This window comes from Crocodylus porosus, unplaced genomic scaffold (genome assembly GCF_001723895.1).
Source record: "Crocodylus porosus isolate Cpor-Errol unplaced genomic scaffold, CroPor_comp1, whole genome shotgun sequence".
Taxonomy (NCBI): domain Eukaryota; kingdom Metazoa; phylum Chordata; order Crocodylia; family Crocodylidae; genus Crocodylus; species Crocodylus porosus.
In genome coordinates this window covers 75,326,888-75,338,304 of record NW_017728948.1, presented here as the reverse complement: position 1 = coordinate 75,338,304, position 11,417 = coordinate 75,326,888, and the positions used below count along the sequence as shown (strand labels likewise).

General features: G+C 42.2%; 1 protein-coding gene across 3 annotated transcripts in view; it reads left to right on the top strand.

Moving 5' to 3' along the window:
- The window catches only part of HERC3 (HECT and RLD domain containing E3 ubiquitin protein ligase 3), a 79,153-nt gene that overhangs the window by 43,873 nt on the left and 23,863 nt on the right, over positions 1-11,417 (top strand). For all 3 annotated transcript variants that reach the window (XM_019552703.1, XM_019552704.1, XM_019552702.1), the window contains 7 exons: positions 358-547; positions 2,998-3,161; positions 3,886-3,999; positions 5,601-5,624; positions 5,709-5,798; positions 7,710-7,880; positions 8,788-8,931. In XM_019552703.1, coding sequence (XP_019408248.1) covers positions 358-547; positions 2,998-3,161; positions 3,886-3,999; positions 5,601-5,624; positions 5,709-5,798; positions 7,710-7,880; positions 8,788-8,931 — 897 coding nt within the window. The remainder of the gene's footprint in view (positions 1-357; positions 548-2,997; positions 3,162-3,885; positions 4,000-5,600; positions 5,625-5,708; positions 5,799-7,709; positions 7,881-8,787; positions 8,932-11,417) is intronic.

Genomic DNA, 11,417 nt, shown 5'->3' with positions numbered 1-11,417 from the left:
GCTAACTGGACCTTGTGCATCCACAGATGCATCACGAGCAGGTCCAAGGAGGTGATCCTCCCCCTCTATGCAACACTGGTCAGGCCACAGCTGTCAGGGATATTAATCTGGTATTAAGAATGAGCCTTTTACTGTCTCTGTGGAAAATCTTCCTATGTTTTGCTAAGTTATAAGCTTAGGAAAAATCTCAGTTTCTGCACATCCATAGAGACCTGAATAGTGCAGCTAAATTCTCTGAAGAGGCCATTTGTATAGAGCATGCTTAATCCCACACAGTTCCTGCATGTCATCTAGATTTGCTTGTATGCCATTGCCACAGAATGACTGAGTTGCCTTCTTCTGTCTTGTTTTCTCTAGATCTTGAAGAGCTTTGAAAGCTTTTTGATTCCTCAGCTGTCAAACTCACCACCAGATGTTGAGGCAATGAGAATCTATTTGATTCTACCTGAATTCCCGCCATTTCAAGACTCAAAGTATTATATAACATTAACGCTTCCTCTAGCAATGGCCATTCTGCGTCTGGACACAAACCCGAGCAAAGTTTTAGGTAAGGAGCCAACCCAGTGGGTGCAGCTTGTGTATCTTGCTGTCTGCACTTGCCTGGGTCACTGGTGCAGAGACCATTAAGGACACATAGACTTGGGGTTCTTCACAAGTTCTCCACACTGGTCTAATTGCTCTCTGGTTGTGTTACCTCTGCCTTCACCAGTAGAAGAGTAAGGCTGACAATGTGGCTAGTAAGTTTCCAGTAATATATTTGGTTCTCAAAGCAGACTTCCTTCCTTCAGAGTGGTTTTAGTGCCTGCTGTGCCTCCTCCATGTATCAGAGTTCCTAGTCTAAAGTACTTGTGAATGCATAGAACTGTAAAGAGCTCTTATGCTGTTTCCTGCCAGCATTTATTTCTATAATGAAACTTCTGGGGAGTGAGTCCTGTGCTGTGGTAGTTAGTATTAGTTACAAATAACACTTTGTTTTCTCTCGCACTTCTGTGTCCACATTCTGATTTGGAGACAGGTTGGTTCTAGGGCAGGAGCTGGCAACTTTTTTTCAGTTAGGGGGGCAGTCGTGGCATTGACACAGATCCCCAGCCCTGGTGCATCTCTTCACTGCTTGGCCTCAGCACAGCCAAAGCCCTAAGGCTCCTCAGGCCAGATCTGGTCCACGGGAGGCATGTTGCTGACCCTTCTTCTAGGGGATGCTACTCTAGTGCTCCTAGTTGAAGCTGATAAGTTAATATTCAGTGGAGGGAAGGCTAAGTTTATTTCCTTTGGCAAGAGGAGAGATTCCCTTCCAAAAGGAGCAGAAGAGGCAGAGTCTTGTAGAAGAATGGTACAATATAGAGTGTGCAGGAGAGAGGAAGGGGTGAGCATTTCTTAGCCTGTCACAGAGGCATGAATTCTCAGGATACAGTGCCTTGCGAACAATTGATGCAAACTCAACTACAAGCTGCAAGCATGGATGGAGGAGGGGACATTTTAATGCATTTTACTTAAGGGTAAGGGCAAGGTAGGAGCAATGGAATCTCCAGGTGTCTCCATGTTCAACGCTTTGCTTAGGGCTGATTTCTTCTTTTCCTCCTGCCTTGCCTTCTACTGCCTGGAAGTCAGTGGTGAGGGAAGTAGAGAGAGGGTTTCTGGGAAGATAAATAAACCATTTTAGTTGCATCTAAATACCTAGTGGAGGAAATAGAAATAAGGGTGCGATCATCATTCAACATAATGAATGTTCTTTGTTGTAATAATCTAGGGTGGTGATAGATAGAAACCATTTAATCGAGTGCCACATTAAAAGGAGTCTCATGCCATGATGGCTTGTGTAAGGTGCAGTGCAGTCTGGTTGGGCTTGAACATTCCTTTAGCACAGTGGTCCTCAACCTTGTTAGTTCAAGGCACCTGCTGGAAAATGCCAGCTGTTAGTTTTCATTCCATTTTAGACTGTGGAACAATAACAGCAATTTTTCTGTTGCCAAGGACTCAGAAAGATCACAACAGGTCAGAATGTTTTTGGCACTATTAATTCCTATTTCAGATCTCTGGGTTTACTTGTGAGTCACTTTTGGACACCTAATAGTGCTACTGTTGTGTGGCACCTCATTAAATGCTTGAAAGGATTTCAAGGCACCCCAGGTTGCTCCAGTATCTTGGTTGAGAATCACTGCTTTAGCATGCTGAGCTAATGGGGAATGCTCCCCCATCTCATCTGGTTTAAAAGGTGTGGGGTTTTCCCTGGCACTGGCCTTTTATAGAATTAGTTCCCATTTCTTTTAAATAACCATGTGCAGACAGCTCCAGACATCACTAAGTATTACCTCTGTCTCTGCAGTAAGGGGGCTGTCTTACCATTGCCTTGTGTACTTCCTGTTTACCACATGTACTCCACTTTGCAAAAATGTTAGTAGAACTGAGACTCAGATCACTGCATTGACTTGTGTGGGAGTAGGTGTCGTTGTTTACATGTGGAGATGATGCATAGCAGTTGCAAGAGCAGTGTTTTAGAGCCATACTTTTCTGAAAACCCAGTTATCTGACGGGTGTGGTACTTGTGATGTCATATGGGGGACAGAGATGTTTTGAGAAAAACAAACAATTTTCTCTGTATAATATAGTACAACCTCCAGAAGGAGGTCCTTACTGGTCCATTGGTCTATGCCTGTTCTTCAGACTATGACTAGTAAACTGGAATAGAAATGGTGTCTGAGTGGTTTTAGGGGAAAAGAAATGAACTTCCCCCCTGTTTTTCCACTAAAAGAGTCCCTGCTGAATGTCACCAAAAGTTGCATGCATTTTGGTACTGTTTGTGCTTACTGTCTGCATGTGATGTGTTGTAGATCTCCTTTAGAGAGAGTCTGAGTGGCCTGCATTTAAAACAGGGTGACGAGATCATATCTAATGTCCCAGTGCTTTTCTTCATATTCCCTAACTAAAAAATGCTCACTACCAATGAGCGCTCTAATAATTATACAGATATTTTAATGTGTATTTTTTATGTATTTCTAGATAATTGGTGGTCTCAGGTGTGCCCAAGATATTTCTTGCGGTTAGTGGACCTCTATAAAGGTGCAGTCGTTTACCTCCTCAGTGGACGAAAGACATTACTGATCCCCGTCCTTTTCAGCAGCTACATTACAGCTGCTCTCAGACTGCTGGAGAAGCTGCACAAGGTAAAAGGAAAGCTTGTATGATGTTGGAACACAGGAATGTCCTAGTCTAGTTGTTCTCCCATCTTTTCTGCACCAAGCTGTACCTCCACCCTTACAAATATCAGAAAGGCAGCATGGTCGCTTTGCCTTTTTACAATCTCAGGTATGAAAGACCACGTGGTACTCATCCACCATTTATAATTGCAACCAAGGCAAGAGAGTGGATGGTCAGACTTGCACTGAACTGGAGACCAACTCATTAAACTCACTTAACTTTGTCCCAAACAGTGGCATAACAACCATGCTTCTGTAGAGCATCCTACCAGGGACACTGCACAGCATTATACTTCAAAAGACAATTCCAGTCTCTCTTTCCTTATCCTTTTCATTACTGTTCTTAAGAAAGAATCAATATGAAAGATCAGATTTTCATATACATAAAAACACAAACTACAGATTCTTGATTGCATTTTTAAATCTGTCCCTGTATATTGTAATTAATGGTATACATAAATTGGAGGTGAACTAAAATTTAAAACACCTGGTGGGGTTTGTTCAGTTACTTTAGCTCAGTCCTGTAAGTTGTGGTACATAAAGCATAGATGAGTATTTTGGTATAGAGTCTCAGGGGGGATGGGACAGGATGGGGTGGGACCCGGGGGGAGAGGGGGTGACACACATGGACACAAGCCTGTGTTTAGAAGGTGCAGATGAGCTGAAATTTTTAATTTCCTTCCTTAATTAGGTAAATCAGAAAGTCAGACATGTGGAATATGACAAGTTTTATATCCCAGAGATTTCTAGCTTGGTGGACATTCAGGAAGACTATCTCATGTGGTTTTTACATCAAGCAGGAATGGTAAGAGGGCTCAATATGGTAGTCATGAAACTGCTGTCCCTGGTTGGTGCTAGTGACCTAAATGTTCAGATTCCTAATCATAATAAATTTGGCAAACATGGGAGCATATGTGGACAAGTTCTCTTTGATTTGCATACTTGCTGGCTTGATGATAACTTGAAATAATGCTCTCAGAAGAGAAAAACTGCTAAAATATAACTAATGCCCCAGACCATCTCTGTGAGCCACTTAATATCTCTGGGATATGGTATTATACCTTCTACTTCATTCAGTCACTTTGTCTTGGTCCTTTTAATTCGGTCAGAACCTCAGGAACCAAACTGTATATTCCATTGACACAATTTCTGCATCAAGTCAGGTGATACGAAGACTATGGTCAGTGATCTGACAATGTTGGTGTCTAAGTTTAGGCTATTGGGCCCATTGGTTAATGGCTGAACTGGAACTTTTGAGAGATCTATTCCCTGCTGTTCCAGTAACCTGTTAGGGCGCGTCCAGGCGAGCCCGCACTTGCCTCTTGCCACATCTCAAAGCTGTTTGAGACATGGTAAGAGGCATACTGGGAAAAAAAAATGTTCCCCATGCTGCATATTTGCAGCATGGACTCAAAATTTGATATAGGCTGCAGATCCGGGAGGAGCTGCACAAGGGTATTTTGCCCCGAGTGGCACAACCTGCCCCACACCAAAGTGCATGTGCAGGCACATGCGCTGAGGCAAAAATCCCCAGCTCAAATTTGTGCCGCTCCTATTTTGAGTTGCTGCAAGCACATGTGCCTGCATGTGTGGATGCACCCCTACTGCGCAAGAGCCTTCATGTCTTTGTACCACTCTTTTCCTGTTTGCAAAAGTGGAGATAATTTTACATACCTTTTCTGTAAAGATCCTTGGGATCTGTGCCTGGGTATTAGTGTGTAGGAGCCACAGAATTTGGCAACGTAATAAGATAATGAGGCAACATTTTGAATGTATGAGAAGAGTAATGGCAGGGGAGGTTGCGTTTAATAAAGTGACTACAGTCAAAACTTGTTTTGATTTCGGTGGACTTTCTGAATCTTCCAGTGTACTGTGTAGATTGTGACACTCCCTTTAACAATGCTGCAGAATTGATTTGGCCAAGGTTATGAGGTAGAATTGCATCAATAACTGTAATAATAAAAGCAAATCAATTTACAGAAATATCTATTAAAGAAATCAATGTTTTTGAATGGTCTGACCTTAAATACACCATTTAGGCAACATTTAAATAGTATCCAGTTGTTTGAGATTCTAATCCTTCCTACTGGAGCTGGATATTGAGAAGCCAATGATGGGTTTTCATTGATTTCTTGGAGGTAAAATCCCCTATTATGCAGCGGGCTGGCAGAAGATCTGTATGCAATTCATGCCTTATTTTAAGAGTTTTAAGTGGAGTTTTACGGGTATTTACATCTTGATTAGACCTTTAAATTAATTAAAATTCAGCCTGCATCTCTTCAAGAGAAGATACTGGTTTTTTAACCCTAGAGGAGATGATGTTTTTCTTTTGTCTCTTATGAACTAAAGAAAACAAACATGGGACTAAAATAATGAATCCTTTTTTCCTTCTCTATCTCTCCACAGAAAGTAAGGCCATCTATCATGCAGGTAATTATTTTTAATCACCCTTGCCTTTACAAGTGCTTGTAAAAGTTGCAAATATCAACAGAAACTTTCCTTCCTTCCTTCCAGGATCCTGTGACACTCTGTTCTTACCCTTTCATCTTTGATGCTCAAGCCAAGACCAAAATGCTACAGACAGATGCAGAACTACAAATGCAGGTAATCAGCTGGTTCGTCTTTCCTTGGGCTTTGTCCATGTGGGTCAACCCCTGATGTCCTGAGGCCCCCCAGGGCGTCCTCACTGGCAGAACTGTATATATGTACATACTTCTTTTGTCCTTTGTGTTTTGATTTTTGTCTGGAGTGTCTGGGCAGGCCTTGCAGGCCATGAGCCCAGGCCTTGTCCTTGAGGCCCAGACCTTTGGGCCAACCTGTATATGGTCTTTACTGCCCCCCATTTGTCATCCTCCCCGAAATAAACGTATCTTAAAAGTCAAAAGTCTTTCTTTCTTTCTTTCTTTCTTTCTTTCTTTCTTTCTTTCCTTTTGCCTTCCCACCTGCTTTTCCTTATGTATTGGTGATATTTGCCCATAGTTAATAAACTATGTTCAGTATTGAATTAATTATGTTAGGGGTTCTTAAACTTTTTGATACCGTGACAAGGAGGTTGCAAACTTCTCTTCCCTCCCTTGAAGCAATGGCATGGGGGTCAGGCCCGCTGCTGCCATTGAGCACTTGGTGTTGCTGCTGTGCGCTGCACGCCACTTCCCCATGCCCAAGTCCAGCCAGCCAGCCACTGGGACCCTCCTGTCCCTTGCTCGTTGACTATCCAGACTTAGGTGTGGGGAAGTGGCGTGCAGTGCATGGTGGTGCTGTGGAGTGCTCAATGGCAGTGGCAGCCCCGCCTGCAGCACCACCGCTTCTAGGGAGGGAAGAGAATTTCGAACCCTCTTTTAAGTTGCAGGGGGTTCAAAACCCACAGTTTGAGAACCCCTGGCTTATGTAGTTATGTATTGGAGGGCCTCTTGCTATTGCGTTCAGTTGAGGCAACACTTGGGTCCCTTATAGTGAAACCATTTTCTATTTAAATAGTTCACTCTGAAAAATTTGTGATAATCAGAATGGTCATTAGCACTTTGCAATGCATTGAGATAATATAGGATTTCTGAGGTTTGTTTTTATTAAATGTGTTGTATTTATTTCTGCCTGGAACTCCTGACAGATTCTCCAAAGCATAATAATAGCTTCTGTCACTGGAGATACTAAGTATTGTATAGCCGATCAGGCTGATGCTTGGCTTAAGTCAACATTAGAATCATTCTCTAAACTGCATGTGTGCAGTACAGGCAATAAATAGAGCAGTAAACTCTACTAGAGTGTAGTCAAGTAGTGCTGATCTAACTTTTTTCCTGTAGGTGGTAGTAATGCCACATAGTTTTTAGCACATTACAAAGAGCTTTGACCTGGTGTTGATGTGTGTAAAAACTGCACATGCCTGTATGTAACTTCTATTGAGGAGCAGAGAGGCAGTTGTAATTATTTGCTGATTAAATGTAGCCTACATTGCTGGTGTCCAGAAGGCAGCATCACAGCTGGTAGGCAGCCTATGTGAGAAGTGTTAGTCTACTGGCTGGTTTGCAGATTCATTCAGAATGAAAACCCACCACCCAGTGGCTGTCAATACCTGATTCCAGTCTCCGTGTAACATTAAACTCTTGAGCTTAACCAGGGATCACCTTGCCCCTGCAAGTCAGACACACTGTTCAGGTAGCATGGGAACAGCTCATGCTGTAACCTTCCTGTACAGTGAGTACTTGAGTCTTCTTGAAGGCAGCTATTTGTGAGTTCTGTACTGCTGTGAAGAGTGTGTTTGCTGTGAATACAGTGTTGTGGCATTAAACAGAGGGCAGTTTTTTTTGTGCTGAGAGACAGAAACTTTATAAAGGTTGTTACTGAGATGCTGTGGCAAACACAAGAAGAAAGGCAGGCCACAACCTCAGTGTGTGGTCACAACCCTGGGGGCTGGGGAAACAGCTGTTTCTACTACAGAGACAAATAATAGAAGGGTTCTATTTTGTCATGTTTTTTAACCTACAGCACCTCTCTCCTTTTCTTCGTACTGCCTCGTAGGTGGCAATCAATGGTGCAAACTTGCAAAATGTCTTCATGCTTCTCACTCTGGAGCCTCTGCTGGCCAGAAGCCCTTTCCTAGTTCTTCATGTCCGCAGGAGCAACTTGGTTGGCGATGCTTTGAGGGAGCTGAGCATTCATTCAGATATTGATTTGAAAAAGCCTCTTAAAGTAAGAACCTTCTGTTCTTGTTTGTTCTTTTTCCCCTTAATTATCTCTTTTCTTTAATCTTCTTGCAGAGGTCACCCCCCACCCCACCTCACAGTAGTCAAATTCATGTATATTAACTGCACAGCTGTAACTAGTAATGAAGCTTCACTCAGTTGGTGTGGTGATTAGTCTCTCCACCCTGATCAGCTGACTTTATTGGGCGCTTGGCTTGATATGTGGTGGCTAAAGGCAGCCAGGTGCGGGGGTTGGTTTCTTCTAAGGAAGACAATTTAATTGATGTGGGTAGATAAGGAAACAAAAGCAAAAGTCCAAAATGAGAATTTTCCTTTTTCCCTCTCTTTTTTTTTTTTTTTATCTTGTGTTCCCTGGCCATTTTGCAGGAAGACCTACATTGAGCCACAGAGGCCTGACAGGGCAGTTCTGTGCTTCAGGCAGCAGCTATTTTTGCATCTGCTCTGAAGTCAGTACTCAAGGCTGCTGCCCTGGTCATCCTCCCCCTCCTCTTCACCCCCCAACTTCTAATTACACTACTCTTGGGTCATCTAAAATAGTTTATGTTTTTCTCTGAGAAGAAGCTACAGAATTCAACAGCTGCTGAAATCTGATCTGTGTAACACTCATCACAGGGAGAACTGTCCACTGGTTGGGACAAGGGAAGTTATAAAGTTATCGAGAGAGCAACTGATTATTTATGAGTCTACTCCTGCCATCTGAAATGCAGTCATCTGTATATAAAAAATGTCATATCAGCGCCTTCTGATTCCCTTGCCTGCATGGAAACAGTCTCATTGCGAGTGCTGGTTTTATATGTCACAGTAATTACTTTGTATGACCTGTGATTTAAATCTGATGCCTCTTATCTACAGGATGGTCCCATACCCTAATTAGTTGCCTCTTTGTCCCACAGGTGATCTTTGATGGCGAGGAGGCTGTTGATGCTGGAGGGGTTACAAAGGAATTTTTCCTTTTGTTGTTAAAAGAGCTCCTAAATCCCATCTATGGGATGTTCACTTACTATACAGAATCCAACCTGCTCTGGTTTTCAGATAAGGTGAGTTACTGACCTGCCTGTACTGCACATGCTAGATTTAAGTAATGACAGTGTTGGAATTAAACTTGTTCCCATTTTCCTCCCTCAATCCTATATGGGCCAGACCTTCATGTGTTGTAAATTGGCTTAGGTCTGCTAATTTCAATAGAGCCATGCTACCTAAACCTTAAGGATCTGGCCCTAACTCTCTATTTAGTTCATAATCCGATAAAGTGTGCCTTGTTAGATGACAGTTTATAATAGTTATGTTAACAAGTCTCTCTTTACTACAAACACCAGTAATCATAGGCTGTTTTCCAGTCTTCAAGGTTTGGGTCATAATGACCTTGAAGTTCTGTGCTTTCCCTTTCTGGTCACATAATTGCAGTCAGTCCTCTCATTCATGCATCAACATCCCATTTGTGCATTGAACTTTTAATGTCTGATGTCAGGGAACCCTGATGCAACAAAAAAAAATAGCAGAGTTATTCTGACTTGCTTCCTCTGGCAAACAAACCTTTTGTATGGTGTGGACAGAGCATCTGTTTATCAGGTTGGATCACACAAGAGGAGGTGGTTCATTTCACACTAATCCATCTCCAAAGGGTAGCAGCACTGAAAATTGGATTGTCAGGTAGCTTAAGCTGAACTTGTAGACTTGATATGATTTCTGCTTTGTTTTGTTTCAGCCAAATATTTTAAAATTTAGACAGCTGAATTTTACAAGCAAGGAAATAGCATGTTAGATTATATAATTTGCAAGTAAGATTATCAGCAGTTGCTACTTGGACTAAGTTTGTGAAAATAACATCACGTGGTGATAAGAATAAGTGTCACAAACATTGTGAGAATATCTTGTTTGCTGGTTTACAAAGTTTAACAAATTTGCAACTCTGTTGTAACTGATAAACATATCTCAGGAGAAAACACCCATGAAAAATGAGGTGAAATGTAGTAATAACTTATTTACTGTTTGCCTCAGGAACACTGATTATACACAGACATTTAAATAAAAAATGTTATTTGTGTGTTAAATTTAAACATTTTTCTTGCAGTATTTAGATGGGAAACTCAATTATCAACTGATTTTTAATGGGCAATTAGAGAGATCACCAAATCATAAAGAAGTATGACTGGAAGGGACCGCCAGAGGGCATCCTATATAAATCCGTTGTCTAACCTGTTAATAAAACTGCAGAGTCAACCCTGACACAACCACAAGAAATAACACCCTAAGCTGCCATATGTGAAGCAGGGAGACAATAGTGACCAGTATCCTGCTGCTACAAGGATTGGATCCTCTCAAGGGATCCAAATAAGAGGGCCATGCCCCCACAGCCTGCACCAATCTGACCAGGGGGTAAAATTCCTTCTTGACCCCAAATGTGGCAATTGTCCTGTTCGTGAGCAGAGCAACAAGACCCTCTAGCTAGGAACCTCCAGGTTTTAAGTTCCAGAGTTGCTAATTTTATGAGCAGAGGCTGCAGTATGTTGGAAAGAGCAGCCCCCCTGCACCAAATTCTTGGAAGGAGCCATCTTCAGGAGCAGAGCTAGCAGCAGGGGTTTAACTGGCCATCCAGCTCCAACAGTTAGGCCAGGGATTCTCAGTGTGCTGTGGGACCCTAGGGAGCCTTAAGATCCTGTCAGGGGTGCCCTGGAGTGGCAGGCAGTGTTAGCACTGTTAGGTATATAAACATGATTCACAAGATAAACCCAGAGATTTCAAATAGGAATTCATAGTATTAAAAACATTCTGACTTGATGTGGTCTTTCTGAGTTCTTGCAGCAGATGGATTGCTCTAGTATTTTCCTACACTCAAAAATGAATGAGAAGTAAGAGCTCCATTTTCCAAGGATTGCCCAAACTGAACGAGGTGTGCCTTGAGTCTAAAAAAGGTTGAGAACCATTGGGCTAGGCTGTGACAAGGATTGGAGTGTCTTTAGTAAAATGTAGGCCAAATCTGGCCTCTGGTCATATGATGCTGAGCCCTGATATAAGGGGATGATGTTAAGAAAGGGTGGGTGATTTGGATTATAAATCCCTGTCTTGCAGCATACTCCAGATGAACCCAGATTTCTCCCTGCAAAGAGTTCACTGCAGAATTGGAGCCTAAACATGCTATTTTATATCTGTCCTCTTTAGCATATAGTTTATTAAAACCCTTTTGTCCAGAAAAGTGATATCATGAATCAATATTAAGAAAACTTTTTGTGATGATTTATGATCTGACTTACAATGTGTGAGATGTTGTCCAAGCAGTCAAAGAGGATGTACCCTGCTCTCACGAACTCACAGTCAAAGGGCACATTTCCAAAATGAGGTCTTCTGCATAGGCAATTAAATGTAATGGGTAGGTTTTCTACAGTGCTGTGCCTCTCCATGGGAGCTGTTGGGGCTTGCACTTTTGAAAGCCTGTCCCGAAGGTGTGCTGCTGCACTTAAATATTTGACAAGGAAAATTCTTGTTTAATTAAGCAGGATAACCTTGCTTTTTTTTTTTTTTTTTT